At 35.0% G+C, this 22,554-nt stretch overlaps 1 protein-coding gene across 12 annotated transcripts in view; it reads right to left on the bottom strand.

Annotated features, from left to right (window-relative positions):
- The window catches only part of PPHLN1 (periphilin 1), a 142,967-nt gene that overhangs the window by 97,839 nt on the left and 22,574 nt on the right, over positions 1 to 22,554 (bottom strand). For 9 of the 12 annotated variants that reach the window (XM_055318945.1, XM_055318936.1, XM_055318934.1 and 6 more), the window contains 2 exons: positions 17,896 to 18,060; positions 15,544 to 15,605 (listed from right to left, as the gene is read on the bottom strand). In XM_055318945.1, coding sequence (XP_055174920.1) covers positions 15,544 to 15,605; positions 17,896 to 18,060 — 227 coding nt within the window. The remainder of the gene's footprint in view (positions 1 to 15,543; positions 15,606 to 17,895; positions 18,061 to 22,554) is intronic. The other 3 variants (XM_055318943.1, XM_055318941.1, XM_055318944.1) reach the window with 1 other exon arrangement.

Raw genomic sequence — 22,554 nt, 5'->3', positions numbered from 1 at the left:
ATACAACAGTACAACTAGAATACTTCCCATGAAGACTCAAAAAAGCAAAAACAAAACCCACATATTTAACTAATGTTTTTATTACCAAAGGTACTTGAGAGTTAAGATAGTGTCTTCGACTATATCACAAACATTTCAAATATTTCAGCCATAGTGCTGGGCATGTACAGAAGGCAGAGTCACCAGAAAAATGAAAGATGGAAAGAATTAATGCCCTGTAAAGTACCGTTTCTCAAAATGTGTTCCTTGGACCATCTATATTATAATTACCTTGGATGCTGGTTTCAAAAGATTCATGAAGCTCTTGATTCTCCTTTATTTATACACATCCCCCAGGTAATTCCTGCCCCTCACACCAATCAAACCAGACAAATTGTGATGGATTCTTCAGTTTCCACAAAAATATTTACTGGTTAAGAGTAAAATTCAGTAAAGTAGGAAGGAAGGAAGGATAGCAGAGTGGGACAAAGTGGGGGTGGGAGGAGAATGAAGGCATTTTACTTATTCAGGACCTCATTTTTCTTTCCTTCCCACATCCAACATGCACAAATATTCCACACAAAATATCAGTTACTTCATTTCTAGTCAATAGGAACTTTAAAAAAGGAATTAAGATTTCAAGAATCATTTTGACAAAATGGCTTCATAACTTATAGTACAAACTTAAAGAGAAGTTAAGCACAGACCTCAAGTGTTTTTTCTTAAATGCAGAAATATCAGGGGCACCGTGCCTTAAGGTAATGGATTTGCTACACTATACTACCCAAAATCAAACAATTATCTTGCAGCAGAGTTGAAAAGTTTGTTGACCCAAGTCCAGAGCTCTTTTCACAAAACTACATATTTATATCCAAAGCATTTTAGGCATGAGATATGGACTAAGATCTTTTAGTCAGAATATATCTTACCTGTATTATTACCTGTAATTTTACCTGTATTATTCAGTTTTATCTCTAATACCTACAAGCGCGACGAGTCTTATAGAGGCTAAGATATGCCTAAAATGCTATAACATAAATACCAAAAAAATGTCATCTTGAGTCATTATACAAAAGAAGTTTATCTGTACAAAACAGTCTAGGGTAGGCATTCCAGGGTGAAAGATTCTACTCCACACAATCACCCTAGAACCCAGGCTTGACCACTCTAGTTCAACATGTGGCTTCCAAGGTCAAATATCTGCTGTTATCCCATTCCAGGGCCCATCCTGCAAGATGGGAAAAGGTAAATGTGTGCAGAAGAATACATGTAGAACTCCTATTCACATTATATTGGAGATAAATTAGCCATATGGTCACAACTAGCAGGAAGAAGATCAGGAAATGTAGTCCACCTGTATCTAAGATGTGTGGACAACAGGTAGAAGTCGTCTCAAGACTGATGTATTTCATTTCAGTGAAAAGTCTGAGGTTCCCAAATGAAGATGTGTCTAACAGACAGTAGAATATAGAAATACAGAGCTCAGGAAAGAAGCCAAGGCTTTAGATACAGATTTATATGTCACCAGCAGCAGATGGTACAGGGCAGTATTTTTCAAACTTCAATCTCCAGGCCTTCCTGCATCACAATCATCCAAGAGGCTTGTGAAAATACAGATTCCACATCTCCACTTTCTGAATCAGAATCTCTTGAGAAGAAGCCTAGAAATTTTCATTTTTAATGAGTTTCTAAGTGATTCTTATGAACACAAGTTTTAAAAACACAAGCAAAGGAAGTAACTGTTGTCAAGGATAAAGACAGATGAAATTACCATAAATGAGAAGAGGTACCGAGAAGTCATTGTTAACATGAACCTATGGTTTTGGGACTGCTGTCACTCCATACTACCTATTAGACCAGTGGTTCTCAAGTTTAGCTTCACATTAGAACATCTGGTGAGCTTTTAAAAAATACTGATGCACAGGCCAATTAAATCAGATCTCCAAATGTGAGGACTAGGAACTAGTGTTTTTTTAAAAAACCTCTCTACTAATTCACAGTACAGTCGGGATTGGAAACCACCATATTAGACAAGTTGCTATTATATGCTCTTCATTTCAGAGTCCCAGATTACTGCCTTACTCCAGAGACTGTAAACTCTGATTTTACTTACTTGTAAGCACTAAAAACTCAACAGATTTAACATTTTAAAATCCTGGATTTCTTATTTCTTTTGAAGCAGGCGATAGTATGTTTATATTCCCAAATAGCAAACATTAGCTTTGCACCAAGAAGCAGCTGCTCTAATCCAACCTTCAGCATTTGACATTCTACTGTAGGATACATGAGTTATTTCCACTAAGAGAGAGGGGCATTATTACTACCACACATAAATGAGTATGTTAACTGCTTTCCTATAAGTGTTACAAGTACTTTATGCTTAATGTTGTATTAGTGTATACATAAACAATACAATACAGTAATCTGAGTTGATCTTGTAAATGCTTTTATATCCTCAGTCTCTTTATAAGCCAATCTTTCCAACTTCTTTAATTGAAACTTGGTATTTGAACACAAATACCTCCCCTAAAACTCTTGAGTACTAAGCACACACTGATAACTGCCTCAAGTTCTTGAAGTATAAGATGCATAGGATTATGTTCTAAATTCTCCATCTTCTAAGAAAAGGGAAAAAGAGCTCAATAAGCTATTGATTTAAGTCTAAGCTATCCCACCATAACCCCACATCACCCATATTACCAACCTTCTGATAACTTTCCCAAATTTCCTAAATTCATAGATACACTCTGTACTGTAACACATCCTACCCACATCATGGGTGACTCAAAATTCACTTGCATCACCTGTGCAATGGTGTAGCAAGTCGTGAACTACCTCCTACCTCTTCACAATACCTTAGCCACACACTTAAATCCTAAACGTTGTCACTTATTACCCAGAGTGCTCATCTTTGGAATCCAATACTGCATTCTTATCATGTCTTATCCTTTAGTTTTTTCACTCCTACAGTAATTCCACCTCATAGATATCTGTAAGCCTCCTGTGTTTTCTAGCAAGCCACGAATCCCATCCCAGCCTCACTCACTGCCTTTCCACCCTCAATTATAGTATTTGAAGCACTGTAAATACCAACAACTTCCCATCCTGGCAATTCTGATACATTGGCTTAGCCAACCCCAAATCTGAATTAATTCCAAAACGTTTGATTTCTTCACTAGTACAGTTGATTGTAACAAACCTATAGATTGGAGCCACTATGGATACACGGTCTCTAATTTCCACTGTGCCTTCAATTCCTCCAGTAATATTTTTACTTATCATTTAGTGAGCTCAATCTACCATTCACCTTAGCAGCTATTCTAATATCCAGATAATCCTCCCAAAGTCCTCTAACCTAGCACCAAAACTTTCCTTCTCAATGAGTTACCTCACTTCCCCCAAAATATAGCAATTTTCAGGCAAGAACTACCTCAACTGCCAGCCCAAATCCATTTTCCCCATCTGTCTTCATCTGTCCCATCCCTAATTTCACCCTTTCTTTCTTGGTATATGATTTTTCCCCGTTAAAAGTTAGCCCCTCAAACAATGATCTTCATCCTGGTCCTCATCTAACTTGTTCAGTTTTCCCTTTTCTGCCTTGTACCTTCAACATTACTCTTTTCCCTTCAACCTATAAAACCTATAAATATGGTCAAGTCACTGATCATCTTTAAAAAAAAAGTTTTAGATGATCTTCCTTTAGCTAGTGTCCTCAATCTTCACCTCATGGATACCTGCAAGTCTCCTATATTTTCAACATATGGCATTCCCTGTTTCCCATCTTAGTTACATATTTTTAAAAAATATATCCACTTAGGTTGAATCTACTACCTTACATCTCATTCATCCTGACACAGCCAAACCCAAAGGATATTTTAATCTTTATGTTACAGGAGTACTCAGTTACATCAGACATTGTTGACCCCAAATATCGTTTAAAAAGTTTTATTTTCCATCACTTCCATAAAGGCCAACGGTTCTGACCTCAGTTCACTGCTCTTGTCTAATTATATCCTCTCCTTGGACAATATCAATTCTGAATGCAGTTCTTCCCTTCAAACAATTCCTCCTATATGCCAATCTCAGATAATGCCAAAAGCCCAGATAATTCCTTCATCTTTATTCCAACATTCAACAACCACATCTTGCTAATTTTTCGCTTCATAAGCATTTATCAAATTTCACCTTTTCTCCATTTCAACCTCCCTTCTCTAACTCACATATTTATGATTTCTTGTTCTAACTCCAGGGCCACCTTAAAAAAAATCATGCTTCAGGGGTACTTGGTAGCTCAGTCAGCTAAGCATTCCACTCTTGATTTAAGCTCAGTTCACGATGCCAAGGTCAGGAGATATCAAGCCCTGTGTTGCACTGCACTCCGTGCTCAGGGAGGAAATTTGCATGGGATTCTCTCTCTCCCTCTCTTACCCCTTCACCAACTCTCCCTCTAAAAATAAATGAATAAATCTTTATTTATTATTTTTAATAATTTTAATTTTAATAAATTTAATAAATTAAAATAAATTTAATTTTAATAAATTTAATTTTAATAAATTTAATTATTTTAATAAAAATAATTAAATTTATTATTATTTATTAAAAATCACCCTCTACACTGAAAACAAAGGAAACTACATTCCTATTGGGTCAGCCTGTCTATCAGGTAAAAATTTTTCAGGAGCTCCCCACTGCCAACAGAATAAAACTGTATTTTTAAAACTATTCAGGGATTCCCTGGGTGGCTCAGTGGTTTGGTGCCTGCCTTCGGCCTGGGACGTGGTCCTGGGGTCGAGTCCTGCATCAGGCTCCCTGCATGGAGCCTGCTTCTCCCTCTGCCTATGTCTCTGCCTCTCTCTCTCTCTCCCTCTCTCTCTCTGTCTCTCATGAATAAATAAAATATTTTTAAAAAATTAAAAATAAATAAAACTATTTATTCAGACTTCTTAGTTATACTTTAATTCACAATTCCCTAGGTCACATATATGTATCCATTAATACCTCTACACATCATGCTTTATACAGCTTTACTCATGCTCCTCATTTTGCAGGAACATGTTCCCCATTCTTCTTCTGGTTAACTCTTACTTGTTCTCCATGTTTGTTCATGTTATCTGCTCCTACAGGAAATCTTCAATAAAACACCAGAACAGGGTAAATGCTTGTCTTCCTACAGCATTTTATGCAACTTCAGCATGTATCATATTAGGCTGTCTCCTTATGCATCTATTTACTTACTGGACTCTAAGCTAGTGATATAAACACAGTAGCCTACACAAAGTAAACACTCAATAAACATTTGTACCACTAATAAGCCAAAGATTTTTGTAGTATTTTTGTCAAATAGTATATCAACTAAGAAGATAAAATCACTTTAATAAAATTTAAAATTAAACCTTTGCTTTAGGGGCACCTGGGTGGCTCAATTGGTTAAGCGTCTGCCTTTGGCTCAAGTCGTGGTCCTTGGTCCTGGGATCGAGGCCTGCATCCAGCTCCCTGCTGGGGAGGAAGTCTGCTTCTCCTACTGCCCCTTCCCCTGCTCATGCTCTCTCTAGTGTGTTAATAAATGAATAAAATCTTTAAAAGAAAAATTAAGAAATGAACCTTTGCTTTAAAAAAATTAAGTATAAAAATACTAAACTACTTTATCAAAATTTTCCATATGTAAATACAGAAAAAAAAAAACAACCCCTTCAGTATTTAAAATAAAATATGCTGGCCATGTGGTGACACTCGTGTTCTATACTTCTAAATACTATTTAATACTTTATATCAGTTCCATCCTAAAGTTTATTCTAAGACCTCATAACTATGGGGCGGGGGGGGGGGGAGTGGGGAGAAATGATGTTAAGAACCACCTCATTCAGGCTAAATTAACAACCCTTGGTAAAGTAGGACATGTTTCTTGAATATGAAATGAAGTGGATCCTAATATATTCTGAACTTTATCTACTTCAAGTGTGTTTTGAACAGAGATAACAAAAATCACTATATATACACAACCAAGATGAATAGATGATGATATGCTTGAAATGTGGATAAATTATCAGGTACATGGCTCTATTAAAGAAAAAAGTGATAACTTTTAGAGTGAGGGTGGGAGTGTGGGAGGATGACAGAAAACAATACATCATTTTTCCTGTTATCTGTTATTTAATCCAGCTGCTTCCAATGACTCCATGCTTATTTGGTATGAACCATATATATATATAATTTATAAAGTATATAATGTGCTATAGTATGAAACACATAAAATAGTAAGTGAAAAAGACTAGATAAATTATAAACTGGAAGTTCCACAGCCAGTAATGGACCTGTGGAAGATGGTGTGAAGCCAGGTGGCCTAGTAGCAGCCAGTGACGGCAACCTCCAAAAGTAAAGTGCTGGAGAGTGCAAGAAGGAAGAGCCAGGGGTCAGAAGACTAACTACACAAAGAATGTGAGCAGAACTACTGAGATACTGGTTTCAGGTCTGGGATCAGATTTTATCCTACTTACAAGCTAATAAGTTAGAAAATTACTGCTTCATGGATATTGGTAGACGACACAAGACTCCTGAGACAAAAAGGATTTTATTTTTCTCAGCACAGCAAGCAACATAGCATTGGCTTATTTGTGAAAGCCTGGTTCCAAGTCCCACAGGAATGATGTAATATAAGCCAAGATCGATGCTGCACATATAGTAAGTTTGGTTCACAACTAAGGAATACTTAAACATGGGGAAGCCACTATTTTTACACAGCAATAAGTAAGTCTACTCTTTGATACAGAGGGAGAACTACCTTATCTTTCAAGAATGTTCACTACAAATTCAACTCTGAGAAATAGCATGGGTAAAAGTGATCAGGCCTTGCATTCTTGGCATATCTTGGCAAAATGTGTAGGAATGCAAGAGACTCACAGAGAACGGTTTCTTCCAAAAACTGGGAGCCAGGTTTTTCACTGATGGAAAGGGGTAAAATATGGTATAGAAAAGAGGAAAGAATACTGCCACAAACCCATGATCTTCAATATATGTAAATAATGTATAAAAAAAAAACCACAGAAAGAGTATGTGCAAAAAAAATGTACATGTGTGTATGTGTATGTGTATACACACATCCACGCACACTAGTGTCCAGATCTTGGACTTTCCACTAAAGAGAACCTATTCTCCTTAGAGAAATAACTTAGACTTTAGGCCTGGGGCAGAGAAAGCATAAAATAACCTGGAACATCCTACATCCACAGGTAAGGAACTGATCAAAGAATGATGTGGACAAGTCATAACAAAACAACACTGATTTAGCAATCAATTCTTAGATATGACACTAAAAACATTAGCAACAAAAGAAAAAATAGAGATATAAGACTTCATTAGAATTAGAATTTTGAATGTTGAAGGACATTACCAAAAGAACAGAATATATGCAAGCCATATACCTGTTAAGGATTTAATATCCAGAATATATAAAGAACTCTTCTAAAACTCAACAACAACAACAAAAACCCTCAACAGCAAAAAGGCAAACAATCTAATTTTAAAATGGGTCAAGGGCAGCCCCGGTGGCTCAGTGGTTTAGCACCTCCTTGGGTCCGGGGTGTGATCCTGGAGACGTGGGAACGAGTCCCACGTCAGGTTCCCTGCATGGAGCCTGCTTCTCCCTCTGCCAGTGTCTGCCTCTCTCTCTCTCTCTGTCATGAATAAATAAATAAAATCTTTTTAAAAATAAATAAATAATAAAATGGGTCAAAAAATGAGTAGATAATTCTTCAAAGAAGATACAAATGACCAATAGGCACATGAAACGTTGCTCATCACTAACTTGTTAGGGAAATGTAAATGAAAACCACAGTGAGATACAAATTTACACTTACCAAGATGGCAATAATAACAACAAGAGAAAGGATAGGGATACTATAATGTCATATGTCAATTATACCTCAAAAAAAAAAAAAAGAATCTACATAAAGGAAACAACAAAACAATAAAAACTGTAAGGACAATATGTCATCAATTATACCTCAAAAAGAAAAGAAGTCCACACGAAGCCTCCAGAAAAACCTCTAAATGTTATAAAACATCCCCGTATTAATGATTTATCAAAGTACAGTAAATTAATTGCCACAAATGAACAAATGCTCCAGAGTCAAGTAGATGATACAATGTGATTTATACCTATCACATGAGATACAGAACCAAGATGAACAGAGTGTTTTTGATTTCTTTTTTTTTTCTAAAATAAATAGTTGCTTTAGAAATACAGGGGTACTTGTTCCCCATGGGCGGGGAGCCAGGACCAGCCTGAAGCCAGTGAGGGTGTGAGGGGAGCCCAGGGGACCACAGATGTAGGAGGGACATCGGAACATCTTTTCTGTTGTTTTGCAAGTTCTTTACATGAGAGAAATTAATGGTGGAAAAGATCATAGGAAATGCTGGAATTGTTAGTATGTACAGGGCTCCACTGAAAATCTTCATAAAAGCATTTATTTTATTTTATTTTTTAAGATTTATTTATTTATTCATGAGAGACACAGAGAGGCAGGGACACAGACAGAGGGAGAAGCAGGCTCCCTGCAGGGAGCCCAGTGCTGGACTCAATCCCAGGGCGCTGGGATCACAACCTGAGCCAAAGGCAGACACTCAACCACTGAGCCATCTAGGTATCCCATTCATAAAATCATTTCAAAAAGAATATAGGAAGTATTTTAAATGAAAACAGACACTGCATGCACTAAATTTCAAAAGCAGCATTCATTTTCATACACACATATTAGATTTAGCTAAAATTAGCTCACACTCCTATTTAAAAAAAAATCTTAAAGGAATATAAGCTTCAACAAGATTTCACTGAGCTGCAGTTTAGCACTGAGCTTCCAAGATGCCTGAGCTTCTAGGGAAGACCCTCTGCAAATTGACCCCCTTCCATTATTCATCCAACCATCATCCCAAATTCTCCACCTGCCCTCCCTTCACCTTAGGTTTTAAAGAGGAAACCTACAAAAGCTGTGCCACACCAACCCTCCGGCTGCATCTTACCTTTTCTCTATGTATTCTATGCCAGCTGATGTTATTCCTGAAATGTGCCATTCCCTCCTGCCTGTAAAACGCTGCCAGGCACAAGCACCCAAAGCCCAATTCAAAGATGACTTTTATACCAAGGATTCCCCCAAATTCATCTCCAAACCTGACTTCTATGCAATTTTATTCCCACTCTCTGTCTGCCAGATTCCAGCAACCCAGATGTCCACTAGCATCTGTGCTTCAGCCAAAACGTCCCCATCATGTACATACTATGTACTTGCTTGCTATGTCGCAGCCACTTAGTCTTCCTCTAGCTCTATCCATCTCTTCTGACAGAAATGATAACTAGTCTTCAGAGTTCAACTCAAATGATCCCTCCCCCCTCAGTTTTTCCTCATCATCTTACTTATTATCATTCTTCTGAATTCCTTCAGTGTCAGAATCTACCCTAGGAAGTACAACCCATCCCATTCTGCTTTGTTACTTGTCGTTATTTCAAAGTATTTTTTCCTGACCACAAAGAACAAAACCTCCTTCTGGAAGCTCTTATTCATTTTCATGCTCACACCACCATGTAGTAGTTTAAAAACTACACAGGAAATAAATGAATCAATCATTTCATTACACAGATAGTGCCTGTGGACATTTTAGGCCATAGCTTGCTATAACTATATTTACAAAATAACTAGAACCTGAAATAATTGTGATCTAGGTTTTAATTTTTAAAATCACTTAACAGAATGCCCCCATGTGCATATACACAGACAATAATAAAAGTAATATAATAAGTGGTGGTGAGTATGTAAGAAACTGGGAACCTTGTACACTGTGAGAATGTAAAATGGTACAGCCACTACAGAAAGTAGTTTGCTGGTTCCTCAAAAAGCTAAACATAGAATTACCATATGACCCAGCAATTCTACTCCTAGGTAAGTACCCAGAACTGAAAGCAGAGACTCAAAATAGATACTTAGGAGTCAATGGTCACTGCAGCATTATTCACAATAGCCAAAAGGTAGAAACAATCCAAATATCCAATAGAAGACAAATGGATAAACAAAATGTGGGTAAATACATAAAATGGAATATTATTCACCAATAAAAATGGCATTCTGACATTATACCATGATGTTGGAAACATCATGCTAAATGAAAAAAGTCAAACACAAGAGGACAAATATTGTATGATTCCACATATATGAAATACCAAGAATAGGCAATTTTTTTTTATTTTTTTATTTATGATAGTCACGGGGGGGGGGGCAGAGACACAGGCAGAGGGAGAAGCAGGCTCCATGCACCGGGAGCCCGACGTGGGATTCGATCCCGGGTCTCCAGGATCGCGTCCTGGGCCAAAGGCAGGCGCCAAACCGCTGCGCCACCCAGAGATCCTGAATAGGCAAATTTTTAAAGGCACAGAGTAGAAAGGTGGCTGCCCTGGGCTAGGCATAAGGAGGCATGAGCAGTTATTGCTTCACAGGTATAGTTTTCATTATGATGGAAAAAAGTTTTAAAAATAGTGTTTTTTGGTGTAACCACTTTACCTGACATTGTAAATATAATTAATGCCAGTGAACTGTGTACTAAAAATGGTTAAAATGGCATATTTTACGTTAAACATATGCCCCTAAAACAACATATTTTTTGAAAAAACACAGGAGCTACCTTGAAGGGATTCTCACGGACCAAATTTGAACATCGTAATGATGTTAGTAACAGATTATAACATACTGAATAAGATAGGAATCCACGAGTCTATGCGGATATAAAACAAAGTTCTGTGTTTTTTCTTAAAGTGGGTGGTGGAGAGAAGAGAAAGCACTTCCTCACAAACTGATAACAGGTAACAAAAAGATCAGTCTAATTACAAAATTACCATTACAAACAATTATATTGATAATTCAGGCAAGAAACACCAATGAATGCTAGACTAGTGGTTGAAAATGAGATGAAGAATGGCATATTCGCATAGTTCCAAAGTATTTCCCCAAAAAAACACTAATGTTGGGATGCCTGGGTAGTTAAGTGGTCTATCTTCGGTTCAGGGCGTGATGCCAAGTCCGGGAATCAAGTCCCGCATCAGGCTCCCTGTGAGGAGCTTGCTTCTCCCTCTACCTATGTCTCTGCCTCTTTGTGTCACTCATGAATGAATAAATAAAATCTTAAACACACACACACACACACACACACACACACACACTAATGACAGGGAAGGAAGCTAACTTCATAGTGAAGAAATTTTGCAGATTCCATCTTAATCAACTGATAAAAGTCAACACCATCGATAAGGGAACAAATCAACAACATGTGTAATCTAATGGGATGCAATAAAAAGAAAATAGCATCACTTCAGGGACTGTCCTGGCAAAAATGTATAACTGAAATCTAACCATAAACATTAGACAAACCTAAATTTGAGAAACAGTCTACAAAATGTCTGCTCTGTGTTCATCTTGCCCAAAACAGTGAGCCACAAAAACAAAAACAAAATCAAGGAAAAGACTGAAGAACTGTTCCGGATTAAAGAAGTCTACAAAAATATGACCTTTAGATCTTTTGCTATAAAACACATTACTGGGGCATTGTGGGAGACATTACTGGGGTTGATTTCTGGTGAAAATTTAGCAGTTTCTGATTTATTCTCACAACTTTTCTATAAATTTAAAACACTGTATCAAATAGAATATTTTAAATAGTCTAACATTTTCTTTCCACAAATAATTATTGTGTACAACCCAACAAAAACAAAAACACTAGTTAGCATGGTTTTCCTAAATACTCAGAACGTTAATTCTCTTAACCAATATACACAACTACTCTCTGCATCGTTTACAATGCAGTGATCTTTTTTCTCCCTAAAACAGCCATTCACAAAGTCTTCGATGATATCACCTAATAGGGAACAACCTACAGACAGCCAGAAAGATGCTAGCCTGTAAAAGTAATAGCTCCTGTGATAGCCTGATATTTGAAGCGTCACTGAGGACACCCAGACATCAGGTAAAGCTACAGAATATGTGAAAGAAGCCCTTTCTATGCCACTAACATTTCATTTGCCTTCATAAAAATGTTGTTTTATATGTTTACTATCTATAATTCATACTAAAAAGTAGGCTAATGAGAACACAATCTTTTTATCCCCAGAGGGTAGAAGAATATCTGACATATACCAGCCACCCAATAAATATTTATCAAATGAATATACCATATATAATGAACACTATACCAAAAAATTTCAAACAACAGAGTACAAGTATAGGCAACACTGATTACAGAGTAACTAGAATATACTATGTTTGAATCAGTATAAAATTGCCATCTGTCAGGGGCGCCTGGGTGATTCAGTTGGTCTGACTCTTGATCTCAGCTCAGGTCTTGATCTCAGGGTCGTAAGTTCAATCCCCACGGTGGGTTCCACACTTAGTGTTAAGTCTACTTAAAAAAAATTTAAAAAATAAGAATCTATGGGATACAGTTATAGCAATTCTTAAAAGAAATTTCGAAACTCTACTTATACTCATAAATAAGATGGAAAGAAAAATATCCAAAATAAAATGTTAGATTTTTTTTCAAAAATTCAAACATAAGGGATCCCTGGGTGGCGCAGCGGTTTGGCGCCTGCCTTTGGCCCAGGGCGCGATCCTGGAGACCCAGGATCGAATCCCACATCAGGCTCCCGGTGCATGGAGCCTGCTTCTCCCTCTGCCTGTGTCTCTGCCTCTCTCTCTCTCTCTCTCTCTGTGACTATCATAAAAAAAAAAAAAAATCAAACATAAGTGTTACAGACTTTTAGAAGACAACCTGAAAATATCTATTAAAATGTAAAATATGTACATCCTGTGACCCAGAAATTCCACTTTTGGCAATCCATGCCATAAAAACTGAAGTACTGTTTCATAGTGACATTATATACTCAGATTTATTAGACAATGCTTTGTACAGAAAAGTACGAATATGATCTCATTAACAATACTTGAAATGTTTATGAATATAGAGAAAAATATAGAACACACAGTGTCAACATGACTATAGGAAACAAGGAGCCCCACATATGATTTTATTTATGTAAAATTATATACACACATAAAGAAAATAATAAAGTGCTAAAAAAGGAAGAGAGAATAAAGATAGAAACAAACTATTATTTTAAAAACTAAAATCAACTAAATCAACTTGAGAACTGTTTCTTTGGAATAAATACAAACCATCAGCTAATCTAATCAACAGTTTTTCTTACACTTTTGCTTTACACATTTAGTCTTTGTTATACCAGACATTTTGATATGCTAGGCTTCCAATTTCATTTTTTTTTCCCCCTAATGGATGGCCATTTGTCCCAACACTAGTTACTGAAAAGTTCATTCTTTTCCCCATTTGATTTGTAGTGCCGCTGTTGCTATATCCCCAACTCCTGGATATATCTAGGTTTCTTTCTAAACTCTCTGTCTTGTTTGACTGTTTACATTACTAGAGCTTGATAAATTTTGATAGTATATTGAGTCTTCACATCTTTTTCAAGGCTATTTTTGCCATTTGGTCCTTTATTCCTTCATAGTAACTTTAGAAACAGCTTACCAACTTCCATGGGGAAAAATCCAAAATTTACACTGGAACCAAACTGAATGAACACCTGAATTTGAGAACTGATATCTTCATGATACTGTCTCTTCTCAGTCAAGGATGTCACATATATCCTTTTACTCACGTCTTTTTAAATGTCCCTTAGAAATGACTTGCAATTTCATCTACATAGATTTCACACAGTTTTGTTATATTCTCATTACTCCTTACAGTTTTTATTTTATAGAAAATATTTTTAAATTACATTTTCTAACTTACGCTATCAGTTGATTATACTGAACTTTGCTAATTTCCTTACAGTTCTGATAGTCTATAGACTCTCTTGGATCTTCTACATAGATAATTTAACATCTGTAAATAGTTTTCCTTCACTCTAACCCTTACAACTGTATGTTTCTTATCTTACTGTGGAGGCTGAGACCTTACCATGATGAATAGAAGCAATAACAAGTGGCATCTTTGCTCCATCCTGGTTTTAAAGCTAATGCTTCTAACTCTACCATTCAGTATAGCAAATCACATTTATAAGATAAAGGAAATTCTCTTCCATTCCTAGCTGGCTAAAACTTACTGTGTTATGTTTAACAGTAATTGAATTTAATTAAAGTATTTTTCAGAATCTATTTTCTCTATTACTTCTATTGGGAAAGGCAGTCCACCATGAGTCCATCCCTGCACATCCCTGCTGTGTACTCTAAATTGCAAGACCTTACCATCCACTGACACTGAACAGTTTCTGTAGCTGGTCATACAGACAATTAAATAGGTCAAGGTGACCACAGCATAACATGTGACTGCTCACTCTGAGTGAGTGAAATACTGGCTTGCTTGCTTCCTGCTTCCTACAAAAAAGTAGCAAGCTCTTGACCCTGTGTTCCTCAGCTGCAATGCATGTCACTGTATGCAGAGCCACCATCTCTGCCCATCACATAAGGGACATCGATGCCCCTGATGACTGAGGTGCTATGAGTAACAAACTGCCTTGCTCTGATCCACTGAATCCTACTGTCTACTTCTGGCACCTAGAGAGTTGTAGCATTTGACTACTTTCCCTTGTCTATAGGTTATTCTCTAACAGTTCATAAGAGATATATTTTTTTTAAGATTTATTTTTTTGAGGGGAGAAGGGCCAGAGAAGAGGGAGGACGAGAGAAAATGAATCCCAAGCAGACTCCCTGCTGAGCATGGAGGCTGATCTCCACATGGCTCAATCTCATGACCCTGAGATTGATATTGAGATCATGACCTGAGCCAAAATAAAGCGTTGAGTGCTTAACTGACCGAGCCACCCAGGTGTCCTCATCTTTAAAAAGCTCCTTTTATAACTTCTACTACTTCCTTTGTAGTGAAGTCATTAAAAACAAACAAACAAATCATACAAACTTTAGAGGTGACTGGGTAGCTCAGGTCATGATGGGATCAAGCCCACGTTGAGCTCCCTGCTCAACATGAAGTCTGCTTCTCCTCCTCCTTCTGCCTCTCCCCTCTGCTCATTTCTCTCAAATAATCTAAAAAAGTAAAAATACAACTTGATTATATCTATCCATCTCTTTTTTTCCTAACTATTCTATCAGATGCCTCTGTAAGTAACTAAGGCTAACAATGACTGAAGTTATTCTAAAATGTGTTAATAAAAGACACTCTGTAATGACTCAAATCTTCTGGAGGGACAAAAAAAGCCTTAATCTTCTAATTAAACAGAACCCTTATAATCCATATTACACATTAGGAATAACTTAATAATTTATTTGATGAGAATATATCAATAATTCAAACATTATTTTTCATTATCAGTTTTCAAAACACCCATAGATACAGAATTCTATTAGTACTATTACATTACAGTCTCAAAACTGTTGCTCTCAAAATTATAAATCCTAATAAAAAATATTTCATCTATGAGCCTTGAGATTAGATTTCAATACCAGACATCTTAGTGAATCAAGTATCAAAGTAGTTATGATACTAAGTTCATCTTTTTACCTGTACTCAGGCTGTCGGCTTGCAGAATGATCATCTCTTGTCCACCTATAGCCAGATTCATCCTGCAAAATAAAAAAAAGCTATTTAGATATTTGCTTACATTATTTTGGCCAAGTAGGATATATCTAACAATACTACTGAAAACTAGTCTCTAAGATCAAAATAATATGAGGACCTAAACACCTTTCTGAATTACTCTGAGCTTCATAAGCATAAAAAAGGAAAAAAAGATAGAGCAAGTCATCCATTTCAACAAGTAATTTAGTAGATGGAGCTTTATGAAATGCTTAAGGCATTTCTTTGGTAGGCCCTTAACAGTCTTATTGCCAAAAACATATGCCAACATCACAACAGCTAAGGACCATTACAAGAACAAAGGTTCAATTTAATCAAGCACACATTTCTTGACCTTTCATTTTATTTTCCTTCTGTTAAGTTCCCTCACCAATTTTCAAATTCAAGCCCAATGAAGAATTTACTTTCCCATTTTTCTTGTTCAAGTTTCCTTTTCTCATCTTGATTTTCATTAAAATCTATAATTAAAAATAATACAATAAGCTATCACCTACTGATAAGCTATGTTAGAGCAAGATGTGGTGCTAAGTTTAAAATTAATCAAAAAAGTATATTTTGTCCTCTAAAACAGATATATTTGAAAAGCTACATTCAAAAAAACATAGTAACTCATGCCCAATTACTTGAAAATTACGTATATAACAATATAACGTGAATTATTTACAATCAGAAATATTAATTCAGATAAAATAAATGCTACCTTCATCTTCCTCTTTAGCATATCCTCTCTCATATAAGAGTAATGCATTCATCATTTTCCTTCTCAACAGTAAATATAAACAAAAGAAAAAACTCAACAGCTATAAGATATGAGATTAAATAAGTAGTTTATTTTATATAACTGAACTCAAGATAAATTCACATCACAAGAGCCTTAAGGATCTCAAATGGACTTATTTTTGTTTGAGGAGCATATAAAGAGAAAACGTTCTATAAAGTATGAATAAACATAATTTGTAACAAAAAACTATTGCTGAGGCACTGTTATGCTACAAGGTTTTAGGGAAAGAAATCATATTCATAGGGATTCAAATACAAATTGGTCTAATGAATCTAAAATTCCCTACCTATTTTAAAAGGCCATATTTGATTTTTCTAAGAGGGAAAACAACTTTACGCAAAGGCCAAATTTTTTCTTCATCAGACTACCTGGAATAATGGCTCCAAAGGCAAAATCTAGTATTTCTAGGTTAGAGATAATATATAATGTTAACTTTTCAACACTAAATCCCTCTTCTTTAAAGGAACAGCATGACATTTAAAAATTTAACAAAACAAAAATCATTTCTAGAAGAAGGAAACTATGCATCCCACACTTCAAAATGACAAGAAAATCCTGAATAGTCTCATTACTACTTTAGAATTGTCAAAGGTCACCATGATGCAGTAGTAAGAGAACTGGACTTCCATACATACCCAACTTTGGGTAAATCACCTTACCTCTGTTTCTTTGAGGGTAAAGTATGGAAAGTAATTCCAACAGCCAATGTGAGGTCAAATTTTAATATAAACAATGTTTGAATATCTACTATTAATTATAATATTATATAGTAGGGGAGGGAGAAAAGAGAAAATATAGGAAAACAGTCTAGCAGAGGAGTGATGTAAACACACAAGCTAAGTCCAAGGAATGGCATCAAGGAATAGTTGCAATCAAGTTCAGTGATAGATTATTGCAACATTAAATACATACTTCTAGATTATTAAAGATGATTAAGAGAAACAAAATACAATAGCAACAATAATGGTAATAATAGAAGCTAACATTTAAAATGTGCTAATTATATAGGACAGTATTTTGAGAGCTAATTTGAGTTACTAGGTAGACTTTCATAAGTATAACAAAAATGAGACTGAGGTTCAACTGTAAACCGACCTCGCCCACAGCATTTCATCATGACGAAAATAATCAAAGTAATTATAAGTGGGTACATCCAATAAGAGATGGCAACTACCTGTTCATCACTTACTGAGAACCAAAGCAATAAAGATTACCTTTATCTGCTTCTGCAAATCCTTGCCAATATAGGGGTTAAAAACACAGGCTAGTTGGAATTAGTGTCATTTAGATAGAGCTACCCAGAGTGGCTTACCCACTTTGTCCCAAGATTTTCCACTACCAGTTCCCATTTGACAGCTCTAGCAGGCAATTCAACAGAGCATCAAGCAGGAAGTGTTTATTCAACTACCTTCATGGCCAGTCACATAAATTTCAAAAATTACATGATTTTTAACTTATAATAAATAACAATTAGTACACGGGGGAAATTTACATACTCCTCTGTGAGGTGGACCACTTCTTCGATCATGAGAAAAACTGCGGCCCTCGTCATATTCTCGGTAATCAACATGACTGTAATATCTATTGTAGTTTCCTTCACCAGGTCTGTCTAGCAGTGGTGGTTTCTTTGGCACAATATTAACTACTCTATGGTAGCCATCCTAAAACAGACAAAAAGAAATATATAAAAATCACTAATTTCTCTATTTGGTTTTGGAAAGGTTTTTAAAAAGTACAGGAGTTCTTATCCTTAATCAAATAGAGTAAATGTATAAACAAACAAAAATGCATTAATGAAATAACATGAATATAACTAACAGTAAGGTTTTCACATGGATTAAAGGAAACAAAATTGTTCAATGAAGAAAGCCAGGTGTTTAAAACAAGCAGCAATACTACAAAGGAATCATAAATAAAAGAAAAAATACAATGTTACTGTTTCAATAAAAAGTAAACTATGGAAAGAATGTTACAGTAGCTCTAATCCTAATTGCCTAAGGAGTTTAGAAACAAAACCATTTAAGATAGCACCCATCTTTAGTCTACTGTGTTCGAAGAATACTGTTTAGAAGAAATACAAAATCTTCACACACAAACAGCAGCAAACAGGGAGGTAATATTGAGCTAGAATCATCAAGAGGAAACATTCTGCTATTTCTCCAGAAGCCCTGGAGAGAAGAAAGCCTTTGACTTCACAGGTCTGGAAGCAAAATAAAACCTTATATAAAATTTGAACTAATTTTCAAAGTAGTATGTTGTTAATGTTTTAAAGTTTTAGAAATTAAATGGTTTTTTGCAGGGGTTGAGAGATTGGATGGAGGGAGATGGATGGAGAAGAACAACTTTTAGGTTAGTAGCTTCTGTGAAATAAGTGAAAAGACGGTTATAAACAGTAAGAACTAAAGAGCCACAGAATACATTATTTGTAAATAATCTGGGCTTGAGCATTAATGGTATGTCTTTCTACCAACATCAGATAAAGTATATGTGAATGAAATTAGAAAGCTATCAAAGTATAAGACATAATCAATTTAAGTTAACTGATCTGACAAATTAAAAAAATAAAGCCCAACATTCAGGGCATTATTACACCATCTTTAGGTCTCAGTTTCATTATCTGTCCAATAGATTAATACTAATACCTACCTCAAGGAGTTGTTGTGAAGACTAAATGAAAAACACACTGTAAAGCATTTAGTACAATGTATAGGGCACACTAAGTGCTCAAAAATGTTCGCGATTTTGATTACCTTTTTCATATCTAGGTACAACACAATTCCACCAAGTGTCTATTTCCTTAAATTACTTCTTAGCATTAATAACTAAAACTATCCAATTATTAAGTTACTGTGTCCTATTCAAATTTCCCAATGGATAGGAAATTTGTTAATGTGTCGAGAAAAAATAAAACCAATAGCTATGTCTGAGAGCTAAAAGGATCTACCTAATTTATTCAGCTGGAGATACAAGGTGGTTTCCTTCTTTAGTATGTGAGACATTAAATTGTACACATATTTTATATGTTTACATAAAATATAAATGAACCCACTGGCTGTGTCTTGTAAAAACTGTCCTTCAATAGAGATTTCAATTAAATCTAAGCAAACATTGAGCTTCTAAAAATTTTCAACATTAAGCCAAAAATAAGCAACCTTATAATTATTTTCTAAATCAAAATTCGTTATTCATAAAATTAGAATCACTGATTTCTCCAATTCCAAGAAGCCATAAAATTCCATTCTATAATATCCTTGTTTGTTTGTATATATTTATTTGGAGGGATAGTGGGGTAAGTATGCATGTCTAAACATTTTTATGAATAGAGAGCTTATTACTTTACAAAACAACTCTTGCCTTTGTTAAAAATTTGAGGATTATGAAACGCGTATGGCAAAACTTTCAAATACCCAAATCACATTTAGTCACAGATTCAACAGTGTTTTTTCCAAATAATAATACATGAAAACATCCCAAAGTTGTTAATCAGCAACAGAAAACACTCCTAATGGCAACTCTGTATCTAGCAATGAAGATCAAACTGACATGTTTTTAGAGTGTTTAAATATATTATACTATCTCACCTTTATAGGGGTCTATTCTTAAAGAAAACTCCCTAGTTATACGAAAAGATTTAAGGAAATGAAGAGAATAGGAGTTTATGACAAAGCAAGACTATATTATCAGAAAGTTCCTATCTGATCCAAGTATACCATTCAAGGATTTTATTTCCAATAAAATCCATGATGGGAGGCAAAGATTACAATTTTTTTCAAAAAAAAATTTTTTCTACAAAGAAAGTTCAAACAGTATTTTATATTACCAGCAATGCCAGACCTGATTAGAAACACCATCAGTGTTTGAAATTCTTGTACAAATATATATTGAACTATAAACATGTAATTTTTCTTTGTATAAGCTAACAGAAGTATACAGGGCTTCAGGTACAGATATGGTTGGAGTCTTCATTTTAGAAATATCTTGGGAAACAATGGCACCATTATGTACAAATCAGAAATAAAAACTAAGACTTCTAAAGAATATCTTTAAAGATTGCAGGTAACAAGGTCATTTTCAATTAATTTAAAAATAAACTCAACAGAATCAAAACTTTTCTATTATTTAAAATGCAGATATATCAAATCTTGAATTTGGACATAAAATCTGAATTCCCTCAATGAAATAAATTTTCATTGCTTCTGTTCCTTATGAAAAAAATATGTACAGTATCTCATTACGATCAGACTATATCAACTTAATACAACTGTTTCATATTTATACTACGTATCAATTTTCCATGGCTGTTACTAGAATTTCTTAAAAAAATGCATAAAATCTATCAGATTAGCAAAATTAAAATTAGTATTAATGTTATGAACAGTCAGACCAAAGTAAAAAAGTATATAGAACTCATTAAAAAATATATTTAAGCCTATTTTAGTTAATCATTGCTCTATCCTGGCAGAACATAGAAAGCAAGAAGTCGCATGTAAATTTAAATACTTTTGTTGAGAATTATAGTCAATGAAATTTACACTTTCACATATAGGTCACTAACTCAGGGGTGAAACAATTCCTACCATTAGGCTCTCTGCGTTTCTGAAATAAAGACTGTTCACAGTTCACTTGTGCTAATGGAAATCTGATCAGGTTAAGATACGTATCAAATTAGTTTTGTAATTTTTAAATCTGAAATGGTGTTCACATTTTGTCACAAAATAAGCAATTATTTCTTAATTTGATATAAATTCCAATTTAGTAGAACTACCTCTTATGAGAAAATACTTTCATTTCATTAAAAGCACCAAGTTTTGTTCCATTCGATATATAAATGTCAAATTTTCCACACTAATGTTTAGTCTCATTACTAACATAACTAACCCATACACTTATTCAATGTCATTAAGACATACTTGGCACAAATTCTAACGCAAAAGCATTTTAAAGGAAAAATTTTAACATAAGTGCCTCCTCCTAAGCATCTTTATCATTTAGAGACATATTTTGAAATATTTATTTGCATTTGAAATAGTGCATCTTGAATTTACTTCAAAATAACCTGGGAGACAAGAAACTAGTGGAGGCATAGACAAAACAAGATGGACCATGAGTTAATAATTGCCATTTGGATGATCTGTCCATGAGTTCATTTTGCTATTTTGTCTCTTATATCTTTTTTTTGTCCTTATAAAAAGTCAAAAACAACTAAAGCACACTAATCTACCAGCAAATTAACTGAGTATGATAGTACATGTCAATAGTTAATGCCATTACTCCCTAAAACAATCATCTTAGTATGAATGCAAGCTTCATGGGCACAGAAACCTTGGTCTTAATTCACTGCTCTATTCCCAGCACCTGGGACAGCACTTGGCACACAGTAAGCACTACATACATAACACACATTCTGCTTTGCTGTATCAATATTATGTTACTTTTGGCATCACATGCTTTTTATTAGAAAAGTACCAAACTACACATAACTAAAAAATTCTACTACACAGGCTGGTGGACTTTTGCTTTCGGAAGCTTAAGGTTCCCTTACTCTGATTCCTCAGTTTGTGACATGCATTTCTATGTAATAGCATTTATTCATTTAATTCACTCGCTGAATTTTCAAATACTAGTGTTTTGCATTTCAATGGCTTTGGAGAATAATGGGTCAAATATCTAAAACTGGAACTGCCCCAGAAAATCAGGACATACTGTTACAAATGTAGCCAAGAACTGATCACTCCTCTCTGGAAATAATGACAACAAAAAAAAAGTTAAGTTTTTGTAATTCTGTCAGCCAAGAAGGTAAAACACCTCCCAGGGCAGCTCTACACAAAGGAACATTACTAAATCAAAACTCAGCAGATGAACACTTAAGATTTGCATATCATGTATGTAATTTTTACATTTAGAAAAAAAGCTGTAAAAAACAATGCACTTTTATGATATGTATACCTATGAAAAGCATATTGTTAATGAAAAGCATACTGTTGTCCGGTTTACTCTGAAATACACCAAAAAATTAGATGGATTAAAATGGATGGATTAAGGGCAGATAGATGGATAAATACATGATAAAGTTTTCATAAAATGTTATTATAAGTAGTGAGTAAATGGGAGTAATAAGAAAAAAAAAATGCAGTAAAACTGCTCTTCTGTTAGAG

This window comes from Nyctereutes procyonoides, unplaced genomic scaffold (assembly GCF_905146905.1).
Source record: "Nyctereutes procyonoides isolate TBG_1078 unplaced genomic scaffold, NYPRO_anot_genome, whole genome shotgun sequence".
Lineage (NCBI taxonomy): Eukaryota > Metazoa > Chordata > Mammalia > Carnivora > Canidae > Nyctereutes > Nyctereutes procyonoides.
Note: the sequence above shows the minus strand (reverse complement) of the source record. Positions and strands in the feature narration are given on the sequence as shown.